Source organism: Pyricularia oryzae, chromosome 3, assembly GCF_000002495.2.
Source record: "Pyricularia oryzae 70-15 chromosome 3, whole genome shotgun sequence".
Lineage (NCBI taxonomy): Eukaryota > Fungi > Ascomycota > Sordariomycetes > Magnaporthales > Pyriculariaceae > Pyricularia > Pyricularia oryzae.
Window position 1 is genome coordinate 5,759,534 of NC_017849.1, and position 26,494 is coordinate 5,786,027.

Consider the following 26,494-nt stretch of genomic DNA (forward strand, 5'->3'; position numbering starts at 1 on the left):
AGCGGACGTGGTTTTAAGCTCATGGCTGTTGGATTTCCAAGCAGATCTTCCCAGCAGACATTCCAAGTAGACAATGGTACCAATTTTCCTTGAACAAGGGTTGAAGGTTATCTCCCAGCAAACAGGGTTATCAACTAGCCACGGAGCCGCGCCTTTACGGTGCTTGGTGATAGCATGGATTTGACCTGGAAGTATGCAAGAAAGGTAATTACCAACGAGCTCTGATGCAGATATCCTGTTCCTGAAGATTGTTGCATTGTGGCGATGCTGACGAGTCCTCCACGGCTCACGGCTGCAAACAACAATGCTTGGCACGCCAAGCACCCAGGTTGGCTCAGCGAGCAAGCCAAAGCATCATTTCGAAATCTTGGCACCTTCCCCCCAAACTTCTCCAACCCCGCAGCAAAGGATTTCCCCAAATGCCTCCTTCCTGTTCTTCAATGGCGTGCCAAGATGCCGGGTTCCACCCGGCTTGCTGATATCTAGAGATATCTACCAATTCCAATCGGTCTTTTTCCTACCCAACCTTGCGGTACCCGCAATAAACCGCGGGCCTGCCTCTTTTGGAAATTCGCCAGGCAATTTTCGCCAACGCCGAGACCAACGAACAAAAGCTGTGCGGAGACGTCAGGGTTCGCGTAGGTGGTTTGATTCGGCAGGCAAAGCCGAGATGATTGCAGGACGAAGATGGCGGTTTGCCATTGTGCACTCGCTGCAGACCCCTGGTTCACTGGTCTACCATAAAAGGGTTCTTTAGAGGGCGGTTCCCCTTTCGTGCCACCGTGTCGGTCTTTTTCTTCCCGTCCCACCTCGACATCCATCAGCCGCGGCCGTGCAGCTTCCAGAAGCAACCTCCGAGATTGTCAGGACAAGGATTGACGAAAAGTCGCCTTGTGATTTTGGACAAACAGTGCCCTCCCTTCATTGGTAGAGTCGACACTTTTTTTATATTTCGGACCCTCACGAACGCGATGCGTTACTCATTCGTTCTCGCCGCTGCGACGGCCGTCTTTGGCGCCGAGATGGCCAAGGATGAGGCCAGGGCTGCCGAGCTGTACGACTCGGGCAAGATTCACGAGCAGCTCATGATGAAGAAGATTGTAAGTTTGCCGTTGGCTGGGCAACAGAGACGGTTCAATAGCCCATGGTCTAGATGGTTCTAATGTCTAACACGTCAATCCGCCACCTAAAAGTCTCAATGGCAAGCCGACGAGCAGGCTGGTCTCATGGACTCGACCCAGTGGCCCCGTCTCAACTACACCAAGTGCGTTGACGGCTTCGCCCAGGCCATTCCCGACAGCCCTCTGCACAAGTTCAGGTGCAAGAACATCGACCTTTACGATTTTATCAACCATGCCACCCTTGGTTCGCCCAACACTGACTACCGCGGCAAGTCGGGTGCTTCGTCGTGGGGTTGGTGGGATGTTGAGACGGGTCGGGAGTTTATTGGTGAGTTTGCAAACGGTAATTCTGCAGTTGGAGAGTTCGTGTATACTAATTCTCGACAGCCACCGGCATGTACGATGGAGTCGGCTTTATCGAGGTTCTTCCCACCGGTCGCATGCGTCACGTTGGATTCCTGTGCGTATAGTTCTTCCTCTATCTGCATTGGCAGTAACACCGTGACTAACAGATTGCAGTCCCAAGTTTGCCCCTGTCGCAGACCGTGCCTACTGGACCGAGATCCGCTCGTACCAGCACTACATGGTCATTGGTAGCGAGCTTGAGGGCAACGGCGTCCAAATCTTTGACATGAAGAAGCTCCTCACCGTCACCGATGCTGAGGCTCCCGTTCTTTTCACCAACGCCAAGGACATGACTGGCCACTTCAACGCCACCCTTCCCCTTGGAAGCACACACAACATTGTGATCAACGAGGAGGCCAAGTACGGCGTTGCCGTCGGCGTCCGCCCTAGGGGCGAGTACTGCAACGGCGGTCTCCACTTTTTCAGTCTGGAGGACCCCTCGAACCCTGTCGAGCTTGGATGTGATGTAAGTCGCCTTTTCGGAGGGTAGATGGCAAAGCGGATGCAAGCGGATGCTAATTTGACACACGATCAGGGCCAAGACGGATACGTTCACGATGCTCAGTGCCTCATCTACCGCGGTCCCGATGAGCGGTACCAGGGCCGTGACATCTGCTACGGCTACAACGAGGACTCCCTGACAATGTAAGTTGCCTTGATGTTGCATACTGTGCCAATTTCAGCCAATTTCATTGCAGAATGGTTAGCTGACTGCTATTCGCCACAAAACAGCTACGACGTTACCGACAAGCGCAACTCCAAGATCATCTCCATCACCTCGTACACCGGCGCCAGCTACACCCACCAGGGTTGGGTCAACGACGTCAACTGGCAAGAGTGGCTGTTCATGGATGACGAGTACGACGAGGAGGATCTGGTCGGACCCGCTGCCGACGGGTACCCCGTGACCTACATCTGGGACATTCGCGACCTCGAGAACCCCAAGCAGACTGGTCTCTTCAAGGCCACCAACCGCGGCATCGACCACAACCTCTACGTCAAGAAGGACCTCATCTTCCAGAGCAACTACGGTGCCGGCATGCGCGTCTACGACATCTCCTCCGTTCCCGAGGACCCCACCGGCAACGGCGTGTGCGAGATTGCCTTCTTTGACATCTACCCCGAGGACGACCACCTCGAGGGCGGTGGCATCATTGCCTTTAGCGGATCGTGGTCCTCGTACGCCATGCTGCCGTCTGGCTTCATCTTTATCAACACCATTGAGCGTGGCGGGTAAGTCTTTTGGGGCCCCTTGGGTGTAGTTTTGTAATCTGCCAAAATACTAACAACACCCTGCAAACAGATACCTCGTCAAGATGACCAAGCAGGAGAGCTGCAAGCCCAAGTCCTGCAACGCCGACAACTGCCTCCGCGCCATGCGTGCCGAGAGCGTTTCGGGCCGCCTGGAGGAGAGCCAGGAGTTCTGCGGCGAGTTCACCAAGACCTTTGTCGCCGACGTCAGCGTCGTCCCCGAGTTTGCCCAGCAGGGTTGCGCCGGAAACGTCATCTCCAGGGTCAGCTCGGCTTGCTCGTGCCTGCCTACCCCGACTCCTGCTGCTTAATTTGGCGTTGGCGGATTACAAGGGCGGAAGAGGAGAAAAAAAATGCCAGTTAAAAGGTGGCAGTCAGTAATGATTGTAAATGAACGTAGATGCATCAAAAGTTAATTTCGAATGCGATCATAGACTTTGATTGTTCGTTTCCTGATGGATTTTGCTATTGTGCGTGCTGTTGTGGATGGTAGAGGCTATTGTTATGTCTCGGTGTCGCTATTGGTTTGATTGCCAACCAAAGGTTGCCAATTGCCTTCCAGTTTGTTGCTTGATTGTGCCTATTGTGCCTACAGGTAGGTACCATTGTACTGTGCCGATTGCGGGTCGAAGCAGTTTCATTCAGATTTCCATCAGAATGCACTCAATTACTCTGAATAGAACCAACTTTATGGACCCATTTCTGCTTTAGTGTCCATGGTGCCTTCCCAGCTTCACTTCCAAGACAGCTCAACGTTCTTCCATCCCAAGCTTTTCCAAATTTCAGCAATCTTTCCACCGCTACAGCTGCATTCTGTTGTCGCCATTCAGCTCTTCTTCTTCTTCACTTTCTCATCTACCTGCAAGCCTGAAATACATTTCTCCATGCGCTTTTTCAAGAACATCATGAAGACGGCTGTCGGCTGGCTCCAACAGCAAGTCGTTCTAGAAGAACCTCCAACCGTCATCCAGAGCATCACCCCACAAGTACACCCACAGGTCCTCTCGCAGCCCAGAAACCTTGTCGAAACCCATCTCTGTCCACGTCTCCAGCTCTGGCTTAAAGTCGTCTCGGTAGACCTCAGACAAGTCCGTTCCTGGGACCCGGACCACCCCGCCAACATGGCGCTCACGATGCTTTGGGGACGTCACGCGCCGTTGGAGGCCCTCCAGAAGGCGCTCGTTGTCGAGAGATTCTTTGCCGGGATCGGCAAAAATTCCAAATGGAGGCTGTACCTGGCAATGTCTCGCTTCGGCCTCCAGGCTCATGTACGTCATTCTAGACCACCCACGTGCATCCTGACATCAAAGCCACAGCTGACACTACGTCTCACAGAAGGAAAAGAGACGCCGCCGGTGGCTGGAGAGGAGGAAGATGATGGGATCCACGGCACCCCCGCCGAGGCGGCCGCGGACAAGGCTCTACAGAGGCTGGCCCAAACTTCCCCCGCAGTCGATCTTGTGCGGTGCACCACCTGTCCCTCGAGTCGTCGCATAGAATGCGCCCTCCGTGGTGACTATCGAGCCCCCGGCCGTTACACCGAAGTTTGAGAACTCGACATCTACAGCAATGACGTCTCGTAAAAGATATCGTGACCGTCTGGCTGCCCGAAGAGAGCGAACATCTTCAAGACTTCGATACGAGATGATTTAGAACTAGAACCTCCACACCGAGTGATGGGGGATTGATATGCGAATCATGTACCGAGTTTGGATGGATGTCATGACAGGACAATTTCAATAATCTACAACTCGCATCACGCCACATGAGATTACGTGAAAAGTCCGGCAGTTGACCAACACTAGCAAGTCTGGGCATCTTAGCATCGGACAAAGGGAGTGGTGTGGCACAGCCATCGGGCATTCCGATCAGGCCGGCCCGATCAACTGCTAAGCTTCCAATGATTGATCCAACAATAAACACAACCAGCCGCCAACATTATCGTCCCAAATCAACGGATGACAGACAATCATCTCATTTCAAGAACAAGAAACCTCAAACAAGAACAAAATGAAGGTCATCGTTACCGGGTGCACTGGGCTGGTTGGTGGTGCTCTGCTGCGCGAGTGCATTGGAAACCCCCGCATCACTCACGCATTTGCCCTCACCCGCAAGGCTCTACCAACCGACGTGACCAACAACGAGAAGATCACGGTCATTCAGCATGAAGACTTTGCCTCATACCCACCCGAACTTTTACAAAAGCTGGCAGGTGCAGAAGCCTGTTTGTGGTATGTTTCTTGCCTATCAGTCTCTTGTCATGCTCAAGCAATGAGTGACATCATTCCTGACTAAAATTTAGGGCGATTGGAGGAACGGTACGCCAGCTTGGAGGCGATGCTGAATATTGCCGCAAGGTCAATGTGGACTTCACCCTCGCTGCTGCAAAGGCCTTTGTCAATGGCAAACTCGCTGGCAGTCAGAACAAGTTCCGGTTTGTCTTTTGTAGTGGAAAGTTTGCAGAGTGGGATCAGGACAAATGGTTGCTGTTTTTGGGCGACACTCGACGCATCAAGGTAAGCTTGCCTCCCCTTGATTTTGCATCTCTCGGCTTTGGAGAACATTTCTAACATGGCATCTGGAACCAGGGACTGGTAGAGAAAGGGCTGGTAGATCTGGCCAAGGAACATCCGCAAGAGCTCGAGACTTGGTGTGTGCGCCCGGGAGATATCTTTCCGCCCGATGCAAACATTCTTCGTCGGAACGCGACTGCACTGACTAGTGGGATCGAGAATCTGAAGCTGGCCGCTGCCATGTCCAAGATCGCCTTGGACGGGCACCAGAATCAGATAGTTGGAATGGATGAGCTACCCAGTCTTGCAGAGCGCTGATCCTGGCCACTCATCTACATTGTCCACTGCAAAATTTCAGCGGACAGTAACCAGATAGAGAGACTGCCTCTATAGCTGCATTTGTTTCTTATCTCCTGCTATGTATTTAATTTACGCGCGGGGATCCCAGTTTGCGTCGACATGATCGAGCAAGTTGAGCTCCTTCAGAGGCCCTCCAAAGATCTTCTCCAAACTAATCATCTTGAAACTGGCTTCAGTGCTGGTACCTCCTTCAGGCAGCTGATTGGCATCATCGTGCACGACGACTAAACCATGAGGGAAGTTGGGCCCCAGTCCAGTTGCCACCGCAGTGATGCCATCAGTGTTTGAAACGGCATCGATCTTTCCATCTGCTGATGCTACAATGGAAAAAGTAGCCACGTATTCGTGCGGCTCGGCTCGGCGGTAGACGGCATACGAGCTGACGCCCTGGTTTGACACCAAGATGTAACCCTCTTGGGGAGTTTTGCCCTCGACCAGCGTCACGCCCTCCACCTCGGCGTTGAGCTTGCCATCACCGAAGACAGCAATCTCCAGCCCCTCGGTGCCATCGTCGGGCTCGGCGCCGTACCGCCACAGAGCGCGCGGCTCCTCACCCAGGAACAACCAACTGTTACGATCGTCGACAACGCAGCCCTCGACCTGTCCGCCCGAGCCGCCGGTGAAATCACGTACCAGCGTCGTCTGCAGCGTGCCGGACTCGGTGGAAGTAAGTTCGTACTGTAGGTACCGTGCCTTTTTGGAGTTGACAAACAGATACTGCCGGTTGGATTTGGGGGACCGGTAGACGCAAGACCCGTACACCTTGTAGCCCTTGGGGAGGGGCTGGATGCCGCCTGGAATGGTGGTTATGGTGCCGTTGGAGGTTATTTCAAAGAGACTGTTGCGTGTTAGAACTGGTCATTCGGAGCCGGGGATAGATCAAACGTATGGCTAGCAACACACTCACCACAAGGTCTCATCACTCCTGCACCCGGCAAAAGCCAGATCGACAACCCTGTCGCCAGCCTTGAACCCATATATGACGTCGACATTGTTGGGCTGCCCGGCTGTAAATTGCTGCACAAGTTTACCCTCTAGGTCAAACACGTTCAACCCGGCACCTGCCTCAGACTTGACAGTCGTGATGACGCGCGAGAGCTCCTTGCTGACCGGCGAGATCCAAACCGCCGGATCGTCACCGTCGCCGCCAGCTGCATCCGTCTCGCGATCAGCCTCGACCAGTACGAACGAGCAATGCAGGCCTCCCCAGCCAGCGTCGCACGCGCACTTGTTCGGGCCGACGCATGTCCCGCGTCCGGAGCAGTCGGCCTCGCAACGTGGGGTTGAGCAGGTCGGACCCGAGAAGCCGAGCAGGCAGGATGTGCAGGTTTTGGGACAGCCGACTGTCGGGCAGAAGCCGTTGTCGGAGCAACGAGCACAGGTGCGCGGGCCAGTGGGTTCGCTGCGCGGGGTGTAGGCGGTGTTTGGTGGGATGGACAGCGCGTCGAGGATGGGCTGCAGTGATGTGGTGCCGAAGCCTTCGGTGGCGTCGGCTTCAATGGCAAAGGTGATGGCGCCGGACGGGTACGTGGACGTCTGGGCTTGGTAGATGCTCAAGCCTTGGATTTCAATGTCGTCTAGGCCTGCCAGCTGGACAGTGCCGAGGAGGGTCCAATCGGGACCATACACGGAGAGTTGAGACTCTTGTGCCACAAAGACGTATTCCTGGTCGCCCGACGAGTACAAAGCAATACCAGTGGCGTCCTTGACACCCTTGACCTTTTTTAGCGTAGGCTGGCCGGCCATATCGCCGACGTCCATGACATAGACGTCCTGATCGACGTCTTCGGTCAGGTAGAGCTTCGCATCGCGAGGCGAGACTGCGCAGCCTACAAAGACGACCGGAGCGGGCAGGGCGCGGACCTCGAGGACCTCGAAGCTGCCGCCGTCCGCCGGGCGGACGAGGTATTGAAACGCACGACCGCCCTTGCCAAACAGGAAGAAATAACTACCCCACGAGCAAACCGCGTTCCAGTCGCCCAGGGTGACTAGAGGCTCAGCAATCGGGACCACGGCCAAGTCTGGGAGCGAATACAGGCGAACGACAGAGTCGGTTGTCGCTATCGTGACGAGGAAATCGTCCCCAGCCCCGCTGGCATTATACAAAGGGGCGACTAGCTTGGTCCTGCCGGCGATGACGTGTCCAGCCTGGCTTAACGTCGGGGCGCCATCAAGACCAAAAACGCGGAACCCACCCGTGGCGGTACCTGCGTCGTTGGCAAGCAGCAGTGGCGCGGCCCCGGATTTTGGGTAATAGGCGGCGGTCCAGTCCGAATCGATGATGCCTGGGGTCAGGGCCGTAACGTTGAGCTCGAGCTCGACCGGGGCAGCAGTGACGATGGTCGACGTGCCGCCCAGCAGGACGGCTGCGAGGAGAACGCCAATGGAGGAAGCGACCATGATGGAGACGATGATGCTGCTGCTGCTGCTGCTGCTGCTGCTGCTGCTGCCACTACTCCATCCAGCTCTGTTAGGGGCCGTCGGCAACGCAGCAGCAGCGCGACCATTTATGCGGTCGTCCCGCATGAACCTGAGGGGATACTCGAGGCCGGGTATAGACGACGGTGTGCGGGGATAGCTACTGCAGATGGGCTCCCGCGACAGGGCCAGACGCTTTGTCGCGTGCCCATGTTCTACAGACACGGAATGCCATTGGGTGTCGGGGTGGCATCTACAGTGTTGTTTCTAGGGGTTGCATGAGGGGGCAGGAAATTTTTACATGGGGGGCGGGAGGGACAGAGGGCGGCATGAAAAGAAAACAAGGCAAGGCGTGCCGCGATGGAGAGGTTTTATTGGCGACGGGTGGAGGAATGGTGTGCTGCAGGGTTAGGGCCTAGACTTTTTTTGCTTTTTGCGAGGTAGCAGCCGAATGCTTGGCATTTTGTCGCCGTGGTAGAATGAGGAAGGAGATGGGAAATTTGATGGAATCCACGTATGAGTGGAGGATAATCTCTATGAGTCGAGGGGTTTTGTCGGACATGACCGGCTAGGAGGAGTTGATATTGATAATATAGAAAAAAAAATGGATTTGTCGCATTGGCAGTTGTCGTAGGTTGACAGACAACCGACAGTCGGGCTGACCGTTGACGTTTGGTCGAGTGAGATACAGGGTAGGTGAGTAATCAATTAAAGGTTCTCATGAGATCTTTCTAAAATGCAGTCCTACACGTGTCCTGCGCCAGTCTTGCATGAATACACAAAGCATCCCAAAAAGACCACAAGTAGGTAGGTAGGTAGATATTTCATCTCAGCTTCTGCCGTACAGAAGACTGAAATCATGAGCTCCTTCTTGGGTTGTGTGCAACATGACGTCAGAACCAACCCTCGGTTCGAATTGCAACCTCGGATGAGAATACATACCGAAACTGGTAGGAAGTCTCGTGTACATCCTTGCAGCTGTCATCCCCTTTCAATCGGGACCATATATCAGTCGGCGACCGACGCAGTGATATCGATTGCTCGTATCACGAGGAAGGATATTTTTATCCTTTGGTTTTCTTCTTTTACTTTAAAAAGAGTCTAAAAAGGGGGTTCTAGGTCTAGTCTAGATGGGCTAAATTCTGCACTAGACCCTTGACCTTGAGCCATTTCTGCATAAAGCATGAGAAGAAACCGCGAGTTCGCAGTGTTTGTCTGAGGCTGAATAGGGTTGGGGAACGCCGAGCATGCAAAGGTTCTTTTTCTTCCATAACGGTCTTGATTGAGGCGTCGTACAAAAACACCTGGGGAGGCAGCCCACACACACACACATCCAATCGCGACCTTGCCCAGTAGGCTGTGGACTGCTTTTGGACATGAGTCTCGAAGTGTTTGTCAGACGACACAAAAAAGTGGCTGAGATGAAAATAACCGTAAAGGAACAATATTCGGATGGCAACTCGCCGCCGAGGGGGCTTTGCACCTGTTGCAAGCCTCAATCCCAACCCCTTTTGCCGTCGGGAATCATATCACCAGACCACCAGATAGTATGGGGGTTATGGGATTGTCTTCGTGTTTCCCGGGATGATCGACCGATGCGTTGCTGTGCACTCCTACCGGTGAAGAAATGTGGTCCGTCCGTTCAGCACGGCGCTATTTCAGGTGTTTTCTGCAGCTGCAGCCTGCAATGTACCAAAGAACCTCCAAGCTCCTGCTGTGCGCAAGTCGTGAAGATCTTTTTTTTTTGTTCGGCAATTGAAACAAAGACGACAGGAAGAAGAAAGAAAAAGAAAAGAAACGAAAAAAAGAACATGCAGATCAACTTTTCAGCTGCAGCATACCCTGCATTCCTGCGAGGCGAATTGGCAAAAAGATGCGGCGGCCTGTACTCTTTTGGGGGGGGGGCTTGGGAGAGTAACCAATATTAGCAGTGCGGCTGAGAAGTTTCCCCAAAAATTGCCGCTGAAAATTCCAAATGAAGCAGACAGTTTTGAACTGCAATTCCCCATTCCCAAAAATAACTGAGAAAAAAGAAAGCAACAAGCTAAACGTCGTTGCCTGAAAGGGCTGAAAAACTACCACCTCCGAAAAACGCACGGCAACGAGGTTGGGGAAGAAGGGCCAGAGAAACGAAGAATCGCGTGGTTCACGTTGTCCGTGCCCCGCGATTAAAGTCTGGCAGGTCAGGGCAAAAAAAAACGAGTCGAACGACCTTAAACGGGGGGCTGTAGATCTCTTCACTAGCGCAGGCCGTGGAACAAGCAACAGAAGTGTGCATGGACAAAAAAATGTTAAAATCGACCTGCTCCAACCGATCTTGTGACGTATCAAGATCTGACCTGAGAGGAAACCCATTACGGGGGAAAAGTGCCAGACCAAAGCGGCGCCCGAAACGATTTTTTTGGTTTCTTCTCTGTGCAGTAGACTGCAAACGAGCCAAACTTGTCAAGCGACTTAGCGCCATGTAGTTTTACGCTTACATCTCACATCCCCGACGGGGAGGCTTGTCAGGGACTTTTTTTTCTTGGCCACAGTCGGGAGGCAAGCCCGCCGTAACAAGACTTTCCAAGACTTTTTTTTTCTGCTCGGGGGGTCAAGAAAAAGAAAGTAAGCGACTACCGGGCTTGGCAATCTGCATATAATGCTGAGTAGAGATGAGTTGATACTTCTTGGCTATCGACTATTAGATTTGAAAGATGGAGATAAGAACAGAGTAAATTTAAAGAAAATCACGCGGACAAAGATCAAATCCTGACAAAAAAAAGAATCCCATTTAATGTTTTGCTTCGCAACATGCATCCGCTAGCGAGCGAGAGGTGCATCGGGTTTCTTTGTGTCCCCACGGCGGAATGCAGGGTACCCCTGGAAGGATCGGCTGCGCTTATGGCGGTTCGGCAGTTATTGCTGTACCTGGACCAATTCTTTACGTTGTACAGTACCTGGATTGCTGGATCCAGCTGCAAGGGCTCCATGTTGTGTTTGCCAGGCACCACCGTTCTCCGAAGACGATCTCCCGCTGTACCTTTTTTTTTTTCGTCCATCTCGCCTGTTTTCGCCCATTCAATCCATGGGGGTGTAGGGTATGGTACAAGTACGTCTGTAAAGTCATTCCAAAAATCCGGCTCCTGGTCCGTCCAATTAATCCCGGTATAAATCATCCGTCGTGCTGAAAGAAAGTAGGGATGCAAAAATAAACGGATTACAGCCCGACGGACCACAAGGGTCCAACCAGGACACGAGTCGGTACCTAGCTATATGAAGTCAAATATTACGATGACAATAAAAAAGTCCGCGATTGGCGATTGCTTTTGATGCTTCTGCTGACATTCTAGGCTTCCAAAGGGTCCTACGGCACAGTCAGAACCCAGATTAGGTGAGTAGACAGAGTTCCAGACTGGTTCTCTGCATAATCAATATCAATATTAGCATGCATCCTTCTTAGCAGCCCCTCTTGATGACTGTTGAGCCCTTTGACTCTTGGAGATTACGCTGGCCGGCAACGGAGCTTTCCGTACTCGCCAGCTGTGTAAATGAGCTAGCGGGCTATCTTCCTTTACCCTGAATGCATCACCATTACACAGCAAGGTTCTTGATCGCCGAACATTTTACGGCTGCTATACGAACCAAGGGTGTCAAATCATCAGCCTCCGTAGCTATGCGCACAAGTCATTCCTCAGTAGGAAAAAAAAAGTCAATTGTTCAAAGTTGTTCTCTAGCGCGCGCCGAAAACAGTCAATTACTACGACCCAACCCCACCCCGTTCACCACCCTGCCGTGCCCGTCCACCATCTCTGCGCACCGGCGCGCACCGCAGTATGTCCTACCTGTCGGGTACCTGGAGCTAGTCATTTAAGCAAGAGGAGAGCCTCCATTTTAGCCCCAGTGGCGGGGGGGGGGGGGGGGGGGAGAAACTCGATGTAGGATTCCACGGTTTGGTTTTGGCAATCCCGACGTTCCCATTGGGGGGCGGGGCGTGTGATGGGAAATCAATGGCAAGCATGGCTGGGCTGGTGATGGACCTTTTTTTTTACTGTCGAGCTCGGACCTTTTCTATATTGAGGCCCGTTCTATCGGATTTTGCGCCCTCCTTGGCATGGTTTAAGAAGCAAGAAAGAAGGACACGAGCACACACCATCCAACTCAAAGCCAGCTGTGCCCCCCTTGTTCTGGTCCGTGCATTGCAGAACACCGCTGCCAAGCGCATACTTTCTTTTTTCTTGCTCACCTGTCGTTGCCGTTTTAGGCTTTTTTGTTTTTTTTAATTCTTTTTTTTTCAGTTTTTACTATTTTTTTCACTTTGAGTCTTTTCTTTGCAAAATGCTCCAGACGGCAGGGGGTTCTCGAGCCGCGCTACTCGCGAACCGAGCCCATGAGTAAGTAATATCTGGGGGCTTAGCCTTAAGGGGGAGAACCTTTGTGGCGTGGAAGGATATAATGCACCCTGATGCCTCCTCTCCGTGTCTCATTCTGTCTGCTCTATCATCAGCGCCTACCTCCCAGTCGCCTGTCCCTATTCCTCTGTTGACTCTTTGAGTCTGCCGGTCGCTACCTACTCCGAGCCTCATAGGAGTCCACTTACACTTCTCACTTAATTTCTATTTAATTCTTCGTCTTTGTATATATAACTTACCTTGACGACACCCCCTTTTTCTTATCTTAAAACACCGACAACATGCGTCCCACACTTCTCACCGCCGCCCTCGCGGTGGCTCCAGCCCTCGCCTACCCGGGCATGGGCACACCAGAGCAGAACAAGCAGGTCCGCGCCGCCATGGCCGCGGGCGAAAACTTCCACGACAAGCTTGTCCGCGACATCACCAAGGCGTCCTCCAACATCAAGCAGCCCCGCCAGTGCAGCAAGAGGTGCGAGGGCACTGACAACGACGATGCCGAGGACGGAGACGAGGAGGTCGACGGCGCCGATGGCGGTCGCGACCCCGACGAGAACCACCACCTCGACTCGCTCGAGCTGATCGGCGACCTGATCGGCATGCCCAACAACAAGCTCTCCAGCACCGGCTTCGCCATCAAGGAGCTGCTGACCACGACCGGAGGCGCCCCCGAGAGCGGCGAGGCGTACCGTCCCGGCGAGCTGGCCCGCAAGGGCACGGCGGCCTGCGCCAAGGACACGTGCTGCATCTGGAAGTACGTCGCCGACGACATGGTGCCCATCTTCAGGGGCAACTCGGGCCGCTGCACGAACCTGGCCCGCGCGGCCATCCGCATGGGCTTCCACGACGCAGGTGGCTGGTCCCGGACCACGGGCCCGCTCGGAGGCGCCGACGGCTCGCTGATCCTGGCACCCGAGGAGATTCTGCGCTCCGACAACCGCGGTCTCGAGGAGATCGTCGCGCAGACCAAGCAGTGGTACGCGCAGTATTCCAGGTATGGCGTGGGCATGGCCGACCTGGTCCAGTTCGCCGCCAACGTCGCCACCGTCGTCTGCCCGCTCGGCCCGCGCGTGCGCACCTTTATCGGCCGCAAGGACTCGTCCGTCCCGTCGCCCAAGGGCCTGCTCCCCCCCGTCGACGGCAGCGCCGACTTTTTGATCGAGATGTTCCGCAACAAGACCATTGAGCCGCACGGCCTGACCGCGCTCCTCGGCGCCCACACCACCTCGCAGCAGCGATTCGTCGACCCGTCCCGCGCCGGCGACCCACAGGACAGCACCCCGGGCGTGTGGGATATCCTCTACTACCAGCAGACCCTGAACCAGGTGCCGACGCCGCAGCGGGTGTTCAAGTTCCAGTCGGACGTGGTGCTGTCGCAGCACCCGCTCATCAAGCAGGAGTTCAGCCTGTTCGCGGCCAAGGACAACGGCCAGTCGCACTGGAACTTTGACTACGCCCGCGAGTACATCCGCCTGTCGCTGCTGGGCGTCAACAACATCAACACCCTGACCGAGTGCACAAAGTCGCTGCCGCCTAGGATCAGGGCCTTCAGCGCTCCCGACGAAGACCTCGTCAGCAAGTGGCTGCAGGGCGGCATCGCCGGCGAGACGGCCAGGAAGATCATGAACGGCGACAGCCTCAATGGTGGCAAGGGAATTTTGAGTCTCGTCTCGGGGCTTCTTGGTAAGCTCAAGAGCCGATTCTGATTTTCTGATTGGTGAGGGCTTTCTTGTATAAATGGCGTTTTTTTTTTCTTTCTTATCTTGTCTTATATAGAATGGTACCTTTGGTATATAATCCTAGTTTTAGTGATATAGTCAACCCAGATCTGTTTGATCCTCTTTGAAAAAGACCACTTGCCTTGAAAGTCTATCCTGTCACCGAGAACAAAAGGGTGCACGCCACATGCATAAACCAACAACTCATCATGCAGCCAATATGCAAAGCACTAATAATAGTATTAACAATTAAAAATAAAGACTACCCAAATAGGCATCATATCATTCCAGCGTCAGATCCCTCATAACATCATGAAATAACCCCCTCACAGAGCCTGCACGGCAAAGCTCCTGTCGGGGCTGACGACCTTTCCGTTGGGGATGTCGCGGTCGGCGTAGCTGGGGAAGGCGATGAGCCTCTTGCTCCAGTCGGCGACGCTCCAGGTGGTGAAGCCGTTGCCGGGGCCGAACTGGCCGCTCCAGCCGCTCGTGACCTGGTAGGGGCCGCAGGTGACGCCGTTGACGCTGGCCTGCGAGGCCAAGGACGCCGCCTTGACCTCGTAGCTGCAGCCGGTGCCGTTGAGGCCGAACTCGACCTTGCAAACCGTGTCGGCGGCGTTGCAGGTGCGCTTGAAGCCGGTGACGGTCCAGGTGGCCGCGATGGTGGAGACGGGGGCGGCGGCGGCGACGGAGGCCAGGAGGGTGATGAGGGTGGTGGTTGAGAACTGCATCTTGGCGAGTTGTTTTGTGTTCAGGAGGTTGTTCTCCGAGAATTGTTTTTTTTTTTTTTTTTTTTTTTTTTTGCTTGAGGATCTTTGAGGCTTTGAGGAGTAGACTGTGTGCTGGATGAGGATGAGTGAAAGTTACTGATACTTGCTGGACATTAACGACATTTTATACTCGACAAACCCCCAGTCAACTTTACCAAAATACCTGGAATGCCATCTCGGACCGACTCCGCCACTGACTGGCAGCAATTCTGGCGATCATGACGACCAATTCCTCCCTGGATGTCTCCCCACTAGCAGCTCGCAATACGTAGACAGCATGCATTTAGACCATGCCACACAAAAAAACCCTCATCGGCCGCAAAAGACATGATCAGAATAGCAACGCCGACCAGAAAAGTCGTATGCCGTCAGCAGAGCCAGCCCACGCTATAGAACCGAATCGGGAAAACCGTGTAGCCCCCGCTGTCATTGATTGGGTCGGGACTAGCTGCAGTAGATTGAACGCCGCCGCCGGTCTTGATCGGCTGATTTGACACGAGGTATTACAACCTCGTATTCTGCGGGGTGCAGCGGGCTAGGCGGTGGTTGGCATTTCTGCATTCCGGGGACGTTCGATTGTTATGGTGGGTAAATTTACGGAGCATACGGTGAAGATCTTTTTGGTTGGGTAACACGAGATGATGGTGGTTGCTATTTTTGTTGTCTTGAGTTTGTCATGTCTCTTGTGCAACAGCGATGGCATGAACGCTTGCAAAGTGCGGGGTTGCCGGGATCCGAGGCAGGTGGGCTGGCTTGGTTCGCAGTGAAACTTCGCAGCTCCTCAGCGTTCAGGGTTAGGGTAGGATATCACGAACTCTAGCCTAAACCAGCAAACCTCCGCTGCCCCACCTCGTCAGCAAAACCTGGCAGCCCCACACGTTCATGTCCAATTATGCTGCCGATCGCGTACCAGATAAATCGCGTCAGATTGACGGTTGCCTGGCTGTCGCCAGTTTTCAGCCCCAGAACCGACAGGCTGGAAAGTTCATTCATGTAACCTTCGGATGAGATCAACTTCCATCGTCAAGTGTCTCCTAGCCTTTGTGCGCCTTGCCCGCGTTTAGTTACACAGCATAATGGGTCCAATCACTACCTCGCCAGTCGTCCCTCTGGCCGCAGCCATGGCTGCGGCCTACTGTATCATGGGCATCCCGAAACAGAATGGCCTGTTTGACATGCTGGATGCGCTTGCAGAAGACCACCCGACGCGTTTGCCGGGCTCCAATGTCGACGGGGAGCTCCTTGATGTAGGAGACTCGGGCGCAGGAAAAATGCTATCCATCCTCATTCGATTCTTCTACCCTGCCGTGACGGGCGAAAGCCCTCGCCTGTCTCTGTTCAGCTTTTGGTTTGCTGGTCAAGTCATTTCCATGCACACGCTGCTGTTGCTCGAGGGTCTGCGCGAGGGCAACCGTGGTAGGGCGATTGCCTACACCGTCATCTGGGGAGTTCTGTACCAGATCATCCCGTTCGGCATCACCATAAGCGTCTGGGTTGCCGTGTGGATGTGGACTTCCCCCATCGCCAACCTTTCCGCAGCAACGCCCAAGCCTGTGCTCCTCAAGGCCCTTGGCGTCGGCAACGCCGACTTGTCCGTCGTCATCCACTCGATCGTCTGGGGATTCGTCATCCCGACTGTATTGCTCGGCCTGCCTTCGTCGTCGCCCCAGATTACTCAGCGCTACATTGTCATTTGGCAATTTTTCCCCGTATACGTCAGCTTGGCCCGCTTCATCTTCTCCAACGCCCTCCAACTCTTTGGTGTTGACAACTCGGTCCCGGCCCCTCCCCCCGTCGACCCCAAGAAGCCGGGACCCAGCCTCACCAAACGCCTCCGCGCCGTCTACTTTCCCGCCCTGGTCATGACGGCCGCCGTGCACACCTTGACGCTCATGTGGGTATTTTTCCCGGACATGCGGCCGGCGATGCTCGAGGGTGCATCGATCGATTTCATGGACGTTTTCATGCCCGTCTCACGCCCGGGCAACGTCGTGCCCATCACTACGGCTGCTGACGGCGTGCTCAACCTCCTCCAATATGACGTGTACTTTGGCGGAGCCGCTGTCCTTTTCTGGGCCGCTCAGATGTACTGGGCTTCGACAGCCGCGCCTAGCATGGCTAGCGTCTTGACCGTGTTGGTGGGCCCTGGCGGTGCGGCTCTAGCTTTGGTCTGGAGGCGGGACGAGCAGTTGTTGGTGGATCTGCCTGAAGCGTCCAAGAAGGACGACTGACAGAGTTCAGCCCGCAAGTAGGGCTCTCTTTACAACCTTTTAGTTTGAAGGGTTCATGGTAGGAATTTTGTATATTTTTGATAAGGGCTGAACAAAGCACGTCCATATACTTTCCATGTACATATCCCCTACCCAACGTTTTGTCGACTCTATTCTCATCCTGTCTGGCAAGATCATCTGAGAAAACATTGCCGTCAATTCTTTCCTTCTTACAGTCAAGCCCAATGATTCTCGGCGGGAGCTGCACATGCGACCTACCGAAACCGTTTATTTCATCTAAATATTCCGCATCATCCAATTGTAGCCATCTGCAAGTCTTCTTTAGTTCCGTTCTTTTCTTCTTCCTCCACGAATGAGGCAGTCCAAACCGACTCGGTTCAATTGCATCGGCTGGGAAGCTTTCTTTGTTCACCACCTGCTTGCATCACCACCGCAAATCGCTGCCCGCTCCGGCGATGATGATTTTTCATGACAAAGAATCTGCTGGGAGATAACTACCGTCAGGTTCTACCACTTTCGCTATCCATTTCTCTAGCCTTTTGCAGCACCATGCCTTTAGCGAACTTAGCCCAGGACTGAAACCGAAACATTTCGCACTACTAGTCATGCCATCGATTCTCTACTCAATTTTCCTCATACTGTTTCCAACAATCTGGACGGTGATGGCGAGGCCCGTGAAAATCGGTCCGCCACAGCACCTTGTTGCACTACCCCTCACTCGCCCAACCCAGGTCATGGCTTCAAGAGGATGGGCATCAGGCGCACTCTAGACATTCCACACGCGACCGTCTCGTTCTGCCACTTCCTACGCAACCGAGATCGCGGAGGCAAAGCCCGTGCGCAATACCGATCAAGGACGGGATCTCAGGACTTATTTCGGGGACTTTTTGCCCAAAACGCCATAGAAATCATGATGGATCTCGGATGATTCCCATGCCACGAAGCCAATGTCGACCCCGACTAAAAGCCAATTGGCAGCTGGCCTATCATGTAAATCGATGGTGTTTTTCCAAAAATAACAAAACAACAAGAGTCGTACCTAGCACGTGGAGATTAGTTTGAGACCAGTTTTTAATTCGGATACTGGGGCTTATCTGGGACTATCTTTTCTTTCCCCCTTGTAATGGTTGCGACGGTGTCCTGATCTGTTTTTGTAGCGTTTGGGATGAACTAAGTAAGGGGAAGCCTAAAGCCGGGCAATACATTCAAAATGAGGGGATAATTTTACGTGGTCTGAGATACGGCTCCTCATAAGTGTCGCTTCCCCATTCGTATTCGTTCTCGGACCCTGACCAAAAAACAAGAGGGAAAGCCCGCTGCATGTCATTGAGCTTCGTCGCGTTCGAATCCGGAAAAGGGTCCGAGGGCAATTAAAAGCCGTGCGATGCATTTCAAATTTCCACAATGTCCGTAACATGCAGCTTTTTTTTTTTGCTTTCGAAAACTTCGGTTTGTCGAGGAAGAAGAATTGAGACATTGCGACGTTGCAACATTGCGACTCTTTCCTTTTACTTCCAATCAACTCTAGCATTTCCGGCCAAAGCTATTTTCAATTCAACTTAAAACCAATCGCTCAAGTTCAAATGGCAAAAACGGAAAAGGCCTTTACAAATGCCGAAAAGATCCTCATGGCCAAGGCCTGGATCTACGGGATCCGACCCTTTTTTAAACATGGCAAAAACTTCAACCCGACGCGCGATATACCCCCTCAGACGGGCAAGACCATGCTCGTGACGGGCGGCGCCTCAGGAATCGGAGCGGCATTCGTGGCCGAGATTGCGCGCCACTCGCCCGCGCAGGTCTGGATCGCCGACCTGCGCCCCGAGGCGGCCGAAAAGGCAATCTCGGCCATCTCGGCCGAGTGCCCCGACGTCAAGATAGATTTTCTCCAGATCGACCTGGGCGACGCCGAGTCGGTGAAGCGGGCCGCGAGCGAATTCCTGTCGCGCACCGAGCGCCTCGACGTGCTCCTCAACAACGCCGGCATCCTGCCCGCCAAGGGGTGGACGACCAAGGACGGCTACGAGTCCATGTTTGGCGTCAACTTTGTCGGCCACGCGCGCCTGACGGAGCTCCTGCTGCCGCGCCTGATGGAGACGGCCGCGATCCCGGGGGCGGACGTGCGCGTCGTCTCGGTCGCGAGCGGCGGCCACGGCGTGCACCCCAAACCGGACGGCGTGCGGCTGAGCAGCGGCGGCGCGCTGCTCAAGGAGCCGACCTGCGGCGGCATGACGGCCATGCAGCGCTACGCGCAGAGCAAGCTGGCCGTGATCCTGTGGGTGCGCCGCCTCGCGAGGGAGTTTCCCGCCATCACCATCGTGTCGGCCCACCCGGGGACCGTCGCCACCAGCATCGCCAACGACCTCTCTGGCAGCACCCGGCAACCGCCAGCGTTCTTCGTCAAGCTCACGGGCACAAAGACGCCCGAGATGGGGTGCTACAACCAGCTCTGGTGCGCCACCGCCCCCAGGGATCAGCTCGTCAGCGGAAAGTACTACTGCCCCGTCGGGCTGCCGGATCAGGAGTTTGGCATCGCCAGGGATAGGAAAAAGGCGGACGAGCTGGAGGAGAGGTTGTGGGTTTGGCTGCAGAAGGAGCTCAAGGGGGACAGCTTTGTAAAGGTGGATGCTTAGGGTGGAGGGGTTTTACTGGGAGCTGGCTCTGGTTTTTCTTTTTCTTCTTTTTTCTTCTTCTTTTTCTCTGTCTGTATTTTACTGTATGTTCCTATCTCATTTCTCTGGCACATTTTCTTGCGTTTGCTCAAGATACCTAGCTCGACGCTATACTAAATTGTAATCTGCTTTGCTTTCTGCATCTTTAGAAAGTCTACATAGGAATGCAAACCTGCTTGCCAAAGTGGGCGACTCCCTTAGCTACCTTTCCTTAAAGTACCTAGGTACCTCTCTAGGCATGCTCAGCATCGGGTGCTGGTGTTGGGTCAGGTGACTTGTGGCCCCGTTAGCCAGCACCCAGCCTGGGGGAAAGAGCTTCGTTTGTGTAGGCAGGCAAATCACCGATTGATCCTTCCTACCACGCCAAAATAGAAAATCCTGCTCGTCACCTTTTTCCACAACTAGGTAGTCATCAGCTCCAGTGTGACTCTATTGTAATTATTTTTGTCGACGTTTTGGATGAATTGTCGTGTTAAGCTGAATGTGGAAAGGTACCCGGCAAATCGTCCCAATCTACCCAAGACCAAGGCTGATCGATAATTTGCTTGCTTTCTCCAGTTGGGTTGACTTTCTGCTCAACTGGGAGTAAATCTTTCCAGAAAAGAGAATCGATGAAGAGGGCTTTGAGCAAGGCAACCGACTTGTAGGTCATGTGCTCCGGATACGGAAACGCGCCTTGCGATCTTTCGCGCGCACAGTTTCAACAGCAACAACAACAAACAGCAAAACACGAAGTAGAAAAAAGGCGCCATGCCCCTCCCAGCACGCAGGTCTCGGCACCGCAAAGCTGTAGGAATACTAAATAATAACCAATGGCCCGGCCAGCTCTGGATGCTCCGCCCTGGTTTGCAAATCGGGTTTTGAGGATTTGACCAATCTTCCGATTGCATTTGGCTGCGCCCCCGCAGCACCTGGCCAAAAAGCAACCAGCGTCGCTTTGTGCAACAAATGTTGAGTAATATATATATAGACAATTGTGCGGGTTATTACCCGCTTCAAACCTATCGCGAACTCAAGCTTTAGTCTTCTTCAGATTGACAGTAATATTTCTCGAAATATCCTACTTTTTAGCAGTTCTGCTGTGTCCATAGACTGACTGACTGTTCGACGACTTGATTGAGTCATCTTAAACTGACTATCTAGAACTGATCGGTGTATAGCATTTATCCACAACCTCCTGTCGCACCAAGCAATCACAAATGTCGAGCCTTTACGAGTAGGATCCTCTCGACCTAGGCAGAGATGCCATCAGACTTTGCCGCCTCTTCCGCAGGTCTCAGGACCCGCAGTGGCCACCCATTATACGATGCGAGCTCTTCCAATCGTACCTGCACGAGGCTGAAGGGGTGCCGTACGAGGCGCTGTCATATACATGGGCCTGCGAAGATGGAACCTCCGAGACCATAAAGCACACCATCATCATGAACGGCAAAGTTCACCACGTCACGACAAATCTCTTCCACGCTTTGTCTAGCATTCGCCTGGACCACGAGGACAGAATAGTCTGGATCGATGCGCTTTGTATCAACCAGGCCGACCACCGAGAGCGCGGTCACCAGGTCGGACAAATGGCGCAGACGTACAGTTGCGCCCAGAGAGTTCTGGTCTGGCTCGGGATGGGGAATGCCCTGAAACACTCCATTATAAGGTGGATGGATGCGCTAGACAGGAGAGTCAACGCCAGGCCGAACTTCTCTAGACAATCTTCCCCCGTCGGCCTGTGGGTGAACGAGGTGCGCAATCAGGGTTACTCGGCCGTCACGTACGGCAAGGACCCGAATGATCATAGTCAGGCCCGCTGGCCGCTGACCATGAAGAGAGAGAAACTGCCACAGCTGGACGTCGGAGTAGAGTACCGATACCCTCTCCCGTCCTTGACGGAAATAGAGCAGCAGGAGGTCCCAAGCCTGTACCGCGCAGCGTGGTTCACTAGGATCTGGGTTATACAGGAAGCGGCGAAGGCGCGATCGGCTTTGGTCATGTACGATCGCTACTCGGTGCAATCGTCGACGTTTGTGCTCGTCCCGCAGCTGTTCGACTTTGAAGTTCCTGAGGGGACGCAGGCTGTACTGGATCTTTTGCCTGGCCCACTGCGGATGACATCGTGGTGGAATAATGCGCGGGACTTGCGCACCCTGATGGACAAGTTTGGCTCGAGTTGCAAGGCGTCCGACGAAAGGGATAAGGTTTACGCGCTTTTGGGTTTAGCATCTGACGCGCCATCTCTGCAGCCGGACTACGATGTTGACACACGCGTAGTGATTGAGAGGACAATCGCATATCTCATGGCGAACAGAGGGGTGACGGGCAGGGCTGGCCTGTGGACGCGTCACCTGCCCCAGTGGACGATGGATCAGTTTTTAGAAGAGTTGCCAGAGGCAGATGATTCGTTTCTTAGTTGGACCTTGCGCTACAGCAGCCTAGAGGCGGTCGCCGTCGAGGTGGTAGTGTTGGGTTTGAGCTTGGATAGCATGAACGATCCGAAGTGGCCGTCGGATTCCTTGGATGAGAGGTGAGTGATAATGCCAAACCCTGACCGCATTCCTCCCTATTAAAGCTCCTCCAGGCCACAGCTAATATTTCCAAAACGACCCTTGTCCACTTGTTTGGATGCTGGCCGCAAGTAAACCACAACTTCCACGTCTCCTCCGGGCCATCCTGGGCAGACCAGACATCAACCCACAGGTTGAACACAATGGGAAGACACCGCTAGCCAAAGCCGCCCAATCAAGGCCCTGGGCCGTTGTACACCGCCTCCTTGGGGACCCTCGAGTCGACCGATGGGCCATGCGAGGCTACAGAAACTTCCTCTGGGAAACCCCCAACCCAATAACGCAGCTAGCCCCGGCGGCCATTGCTCCACTATTTGATACTATTCAGCTATTTCTCTCCAACTTACCTCATCTCGCGCGAGAGGGCCTGCTGGGCGAAACCAGCAATATTTCCGATCACCCGCTATCCTACGCCCATGGGAAGCTGCTGAGCCTCAAAGGCGACATAAAGAGACTTGTTGAGGACCTGATGAAAGAAGACCTCCAAGAAATCATGTATGTCCTCAAGTATCTGGATCGCCCCTCTGGCCTGGATGGCCCCGATGACCTGGCTCGCCGGTGGGGGTGGCTGGCCCAGCTAAAGAGCTGCGTAATCAGCGACTACATCGCAGCGCACCTGGAACTGGGGCTTGAGCTCAAGAACATGTGGGTATATGCCCGCCCAGACTGCCTCTTGTGGTTGGCAGTCGGGCTTGGTGATATACCGGCTGTGTCGAGGCTGTTGGTCCCCGAGCTCAAGGTGGGATCCTTTAACCCCATTACCTCACTTCTCTTAGTGGCTGTGATAGCCAGAGACGTGGCCATGGCCGAGACGTTGCTCGAAAAGGGCTGGGATTCATATGAAGCAAGGGAAGAAGTCAAAATTTCGCAAGCTCTGCAAATCGCAGTCATGAATAAACAAAAGGACATGGTCGAGCTTTTGCTTCACAACGGGGCTGACCCCAAAAACAAACGATATGGGTCAACGCCGTTTTATACCGCCATCGAATTGGGAAACACTGCTATGGTCGAAATGCTTCGGTGCGCGGGGTTTGTCGTTAGAACAGATTTGGGGAAGCATGGGGAACAGCAAACTGCATCGGCGAGATTGCCCGGTAGTCCACGTCTGTCTGATGCCAAAGAAACCTCCATCTCACCGGATCTGACAACTACTGGGGTTGTAGAAGGGTAACGGGCTATCCCTCAAGAACATGGACAAGGACATCGCGTGCTCAGAGTGTTATTCAGTCTTTCGCAGTGGAAATTCCTGTAAAGGAAACAATATTATATAAAACCTATTCACCGTGCAATCGCACCGCTCTTCTCATCCGGCTGCACCAGCTCTCTCGTCTTGAACTTGGCCCAAAAGTTGTTTTGCTTGACGAACCAAGCATTGACCAGCTCCCATTCTTGCTGTGGGTCTTTAAAATCGATCTGATGTATGGAAATCATATGTTAGCATGTGATCATCGCAATGTCAGTCCACTCGCAAACAAAGGGTACTCACGTCAAATCTCCTCAACAAACTGGGCACTAGCTTGTAAATCTCCAACAAGCTGATGTTCTTGCCGATGCAAGTCCTCGACCCCATTCCAAACTGCATCATCATGCCACCCATCTCCTTGATGCGTTGCTCCTCACGAGCCCGAACCTCATGCCCAGCCGGCCCGGCAGCCTTGACCAGCTCCTCATCGACCAGCCACCTCTCGGGCCGATACACATCCACATCCTCACCAAAGATGTCCTTGTTGTTATGGATAACCCAAGCCGAAACACCGACAATCGTGCCGCCGGGCACGAAATGCCCCGCAATCTCCATCCCGCCCTCGGGGACGATCCTCTCCAGCGGCAGACCGGCGGCCGGGTGCACCCGGAAGGCCTCCTTGACGCAGGCGTCCAGGTACGGCAGGCGCTGGCTCTCGTGCCACGTCACCAGGCCCGTCTCGCCGTCTTCAAACTCGCCCCTGCGCGCCGCGTCGTCGATCTCGCGCCTCAGCCTGGCCATGGCGGACGGGTTCCGGAGAAGGTAGTAGAAGACGGCGCTGAGGCTGATGGCCGTCGTCTCGGAGCCGGCAAACGCCATCGACACCGCCATGGTCTGCACCAGCGAGTCGTCCATAAAGTCGGGCCTCGCCTCCTGCGCCGCGAGGAACTTTGACAGCAGGTCGGGCGACTTGGTCGAGGGGTGGGGCTCCGCCGCGGGCTTCTCATCCGCGCCGGCGCCGAAGCCGCCGTTCATGCTGCCGCCGGCGGGGAGACGCTCTGCCATGCGGGCGCGGGCGAACTTGGCCACGGGAAAGGTCGAGTCGAACAGCCCCCACTGCGACAGCTTGAGGTAGACCGGGTTCTTGAGGAAGAGCAGGTCGAGGAGCGGCATCTGGCCGACGGGGGCGACGTAGAGGAACAGCTTGGAGAGGTACGAGACGATGCCGTCAATGTCCTCGTTCTTCTCGACGAAGCCGTGGCGCTTGCTGTAGGTGATCTCGCCAATGACGTCAAAGGCATAAAACTGCAGCCAGCGGCCAAAGTCGCAGCCGCTGTCGTCGCCGGCGGGCTTGTCGGCAAACAGCCGCTGCGTCTGGTCGAGGAAGAGCTTGGTGGTGTTGTCGACAAACGGCTCGTACTGGACCAGGGCCGACATGGCAAAGGCGGCGTTGACGCAGCGGCGGAACTTGGCGTGGAAGGACTCGTCCACGGTGCTGAAGAGGGACGGGAGGCGGCGGCCCTTGACGACGGATTGTTGGACGATGTAAAAGTCGGACTTGGTCGTTTGTTAGTATTTTGTGGGACCCTTGGTTGTATATGATGAGACAAAAAAAAAGGGACACACCTTGACCATGTTCTTGTTCAGTCCATAAATGGCCTTGAGGGCCTTTGGGTCGGAGAAGGACAGCGCATTGGGTCCCAGCCTGACCACGTCGCCGTACCTTTCATGCAACTTTCGATGCGTGACTTCGGGGCGCTGCTTGTACACATCCCACACTCGCCAAAAGTCCGTCAGGGACGCCAAGAACGGCCCCGGGTACTTGTGCAGCCCCTTTTGGAAGCGGTTCCTGGCCAGCCATGCTGCCGTGACGGCGACGAGGACCGGGAGCCAGTTGGCGGCCAGAAAGTGCAGTATCGGTGCTGTGAGGCCCTGCATGGCGCCGTGTTGAAAGTGATGCTGCGCTGTATGGGGATGAATATTATCCGTGTTGAACGGGGGGGGGGGGTGGGACTGTGGGTGTTTTTAGGCACTAATCGTTGGAGTAAGGGTGCACTTGAGGAAAAATAATGATGTGTATTTCCTTGCGAGTATTAAGGCTTTTCTAAAGGGACCACCATGTCACCCGTAAAGAAATGTCATCGAAAAAAAAGATGAACAAAACAAATCTAGGCCCACGACGGCACGAGGGACACAACCTCCTTATGATGTCGTCCAAGCTGCGGCTGACAGTAATCCCAACACGGCGGCCAAACAATTGCCGTGGGTTGGCAAAAAGTGGGGGTGTAATTGGAAAATCGCTTACAAAAATAGCGCTTGCTAGTGGATTCCTGTAGCTCATGGTACAAAGCAGAAAAAAAAAAAAGGACAAACAAAAAATGTCGGCATTCTCCCAAGCTCGAGGCAAAAAAACCCGGGACAGACGATGGCTGTCGTGGTAGGAACGGGATAAAGATTATGAGACGTGTGGGGCGGGCGCATGGACTGTGAGATAGGGAGTGACCTTGTTTGTTCGATCGGCAGATGACGACTGTACGGAAATGACTGCTGATAAGATTTTGTCGGTATTGGGTGTGTAGTCTGCAACCCGACCAACGTTTTGACGTTACCGAAAATCGTTCTTTTGGGTTCGTCGCAATGGCGGTGATGCACAATGATCTGTTGCTTTTGATGGGCTAGAGGCAAATCGGACAGATCTGGCAGCTGGATCGAGGGTTCGATAATACCAACTGTATTATAGCAAGAAATTATGACAGTATTTTGTGTCGCATCGACACCATCTTTGGACTGAACCACCTGGCCCGCTTCCCGCTGGTCGCACAAAAGATTCCCCTGAAATGCACCACGTAATCCCAACGGCTTCGGCAGTCTCCAGAGAACCACCACGCTGTATACGGATAAGAATGGAC

The 26,494-nt window shown here is 54.0% G+C and overlaps 10 protein-coding genes across 10 annotated transcripts; 7 read left to right on the forward strand and 3 right to left on the reverse strand.

Moving 5' to 3' along the window:
* Positions 1-203: 203 nt before the first annotated feature.
* Positions 204-3,088, forward strand: MGG_07787 (uncharacterized protein; the record flags this gene model as incomplete). Its single annotated transcript, XM_003712956.1, has 7 exons — positions 204-1,100; positions 1,194-1,449; positions 1,509-1,581; positions 1,641-1,992; positions 2,062-2,171; positions 2,259-2,759; positions 2,830-3,088. Exons 1-7 carry the CDS (start codon positions 972-974, stop codon positions 3,086-3,088), a joined length of 1,680 nt encoding a protein of 559 aa, XP_003713004.1. The 5' UTR covers positions 204-971.
* A 310-nt stretch (positions 3,089-3,398) lies between these two features.
* MGG_07788 (uncharacterized protein) lies at positions 3,399-4,628 on the forward strand. The gene is made up of 2 exons (XM_003712957.1): positions 3,399-4,045; positions 4,094-4,628. The coding sequence occupies exons 1-2, from the start codon at positions 3,494-3,496 to the stop codon at positions 4,325-4,327; spliced, it is 786 nt and encodes a 261-aa protein (XP_003713005.1). The 5' UTR covers positions 3,399-3,493; the 3' UTR covers positions 4,328-4,628.
* Positions 4,629-4,657: 29 nt separating this feature from the next.
* Positions 4,658-5,846, forward strand: MGG_15251 (uncharacterized protein). The gene is made up of 3 exons (XM_003712958.1): positions 4,658-5,008; positions 5,080-5,293; positions 5,366-5,846. Exons 1-3 carry the CDS (start codon positions 4,788-4,790, stop codon positions 5,606-5,608), a joined length of 678 nt encoding a protein of 225 aa, XP_003713006.1. The 5' UTR covers positions 4,658-4,787; the 3' UTR covers positions 5,609-5,846.
* MGG_07789 (3-phytase) lies at positions 5,720-8,050 on the reverse strand (the record flags this gene model as incomplete). The annotated part of the gene is made up of 2 exons (XM_003712959.1): positions 5,720-6,488; positions 6,558-8,050. 2 exons carry the CDS (start codon positions 8,048-8,050, stop codon positions 5,720-5,722), a joined length of 2,262 nt encoding a protein of 753 aa, XP_003713007.1.
* A 4,608-nt stretch (positions 8,051-12,658) lies between these two features.
* On the forward strand, positions 12,659-14,279 carry MGG_07790 (ligninase H2). The gene has a single exon (XM_003712960.1). The coding sequence runs from the start codon at positions 12,741-12,743 to the stop codon at positions 14,163-14,165; it is 1,425 nt and encodes a 474-aa protein (XP_003713008.1). The 5' UTR covers positions 12,659-12,740; the 3' UTR covers positions 14,166-14,279.
* Positions 14,280-14,454: 175 nt separating this feature from the next.
* On the reverse strand, positions 14,455-15,120 carry MGG_07791 (surface protein 1). The gene has a single exon (XM_003712961.1). The coding sequence runs from the start codon at positions 14,906-14,908 to the stop codon at positions 14,504-14,506; it is 405 nt and encodes a 134-aa protein (XP_003713009.1). The 5' UTR covers positions 14,909-15,120; the 3' UTR covers positions 14,455-14,503.
* A 903-nt stretch (positions 15,121-16,023) lies between these two features.
* Positions 16,024-17,178, forward strand: MGG_07792 (uncharacterized protein; the record flags this gene model as incomplete). The annotated part of the gene is made up of 1 exon (XM_003712962.1): positions 16,024-17,178. One exon carries the CDS (start codon positions 16,024-16,026, stop codon positions 17,176-17,178), a length of 1,155 nt encoding a protein of 384 aa, XP_003713010.1.
* Positions 17,179-18,582: 1,404 nt separating this feature from the next.
* MGG_07793 (dehydrogenase/reductase SDR family member 13) lies at positions 18,583-19,811 on the forward strand (the record flags this gene model as incomplete). Its single annotated transcript, XM_003712963.1, has 2 exons — positions 18,583-18,588; positions 18,780-19,811. The coding sequence occupies 2 exons, from the start codon at positions 18,583-18,585 to the stop codon at positions 19,809-19,811; spliced, it is 1,038 nt and encodes a 345-aa protein (XP_003713011.1).
* A 969-nt stretch (positions 19,812-20,780) lies between these two features.
* MGG_07794 (uncharacterized protein) lies at positions 20,781-23,749 on the forward strand. The gene is made up of 2 exons (XM_003712964.1): positions 20,781-22,362; positions 22,475-23,749. Exons 1-2 carry the CDS (start codon positions 21,272-21,274, stop codon positions 23,571-23,573), a joined length of 2,190 nt encoding a protein of 729 aa, XP_003713012.1. The 5' UTR covers positions 20,781-21,271; the 3' UTR covers positions 23,574-23,749.
* MGG_07795 (pisatin demethylase) lies at positions 23,681-25,523 on the reverse strand (the record flags this gene model as incomplete). The annotated part of the gene is made up of 3 exons (XM_003712965.1): positions 23,681-23,815; positions 23,889-25,142; positions 25,212-25,523. 3 exons carry the CDS (start codon positions 25,521-25,523, stop codon positions 23,681-23,683), a joined length of 1,701 nt encoding a protein of 566 aa, XP_003713013.1.
* Between the last annotated feature and the right edge of the window lie 971 nt (positions 25,524-26,494).

Bases quoted from the DNA above. Each gene is read 5' to 3' on its own strand.
- MGG_07788 (XM_003712957.1), top strand. From the start codon at position 3,494: ATGGTGCCTTCCCAGCTTCACTTCCAAGACAGCTCAACGTTCTTCCAT. The intron at 4,046-4,093 runs GTACGTCATTCT...TCAAAGCCACAG, and splicing joins GCTTCGGCCTCCAGGCTCAT to CTGACACTACGTCTCACAGA.
- MGG_15251 (XM_003712958.1), top strand. From the start codon at position 4,788: ATGAAGGTCATCGTTACCGGGTGCACTGGGCTGGTTGGTGGTGCTCTG. The intron at 5,009-5,079 runs GTATGTTTCTTG...ACTAAAATTTAG, and splicing joins GGTGCAGAAGCCTGTTTGTG to GGCGATTGGAGGAACGGTAC. The intron at 5,294-5,365 runs GTAAGCTTGCCT...ATCTGGAACCAG, and splicing joins GCGACACTCGACGCATCAAG to GGACTGGTAGAGAAAGGGCT.
- MGG_07790 (XM_003712960.1), top strand. From the start codon at position 12,741: ATGCGTCCCACACTTCTCACCGCCGCCCTCGCGGTGGCTCCAGCCCTC.
- MGG_07791 (XM_003712961.1), bottom strand. From the start codon at position 14,908: ATGCAGTTCTCAACCACCACCCTCATCACCCTCCTGGCCTCCGTCGCC.
- MGG_07794 (XM_003712964.1), top strand. From the start codon at position 21,272: ATGAACGGCAAAGTTCACCACGTCACGACAAATCTCTTCCACGCTTTG. The intron at 22,363-22,474 runs GTGAGTGATAAT...GCTGGCCGCAAG, and splicing joins TCGGATTCCTTGGATGAGAG to TAAACCACAACTTCCACGTC.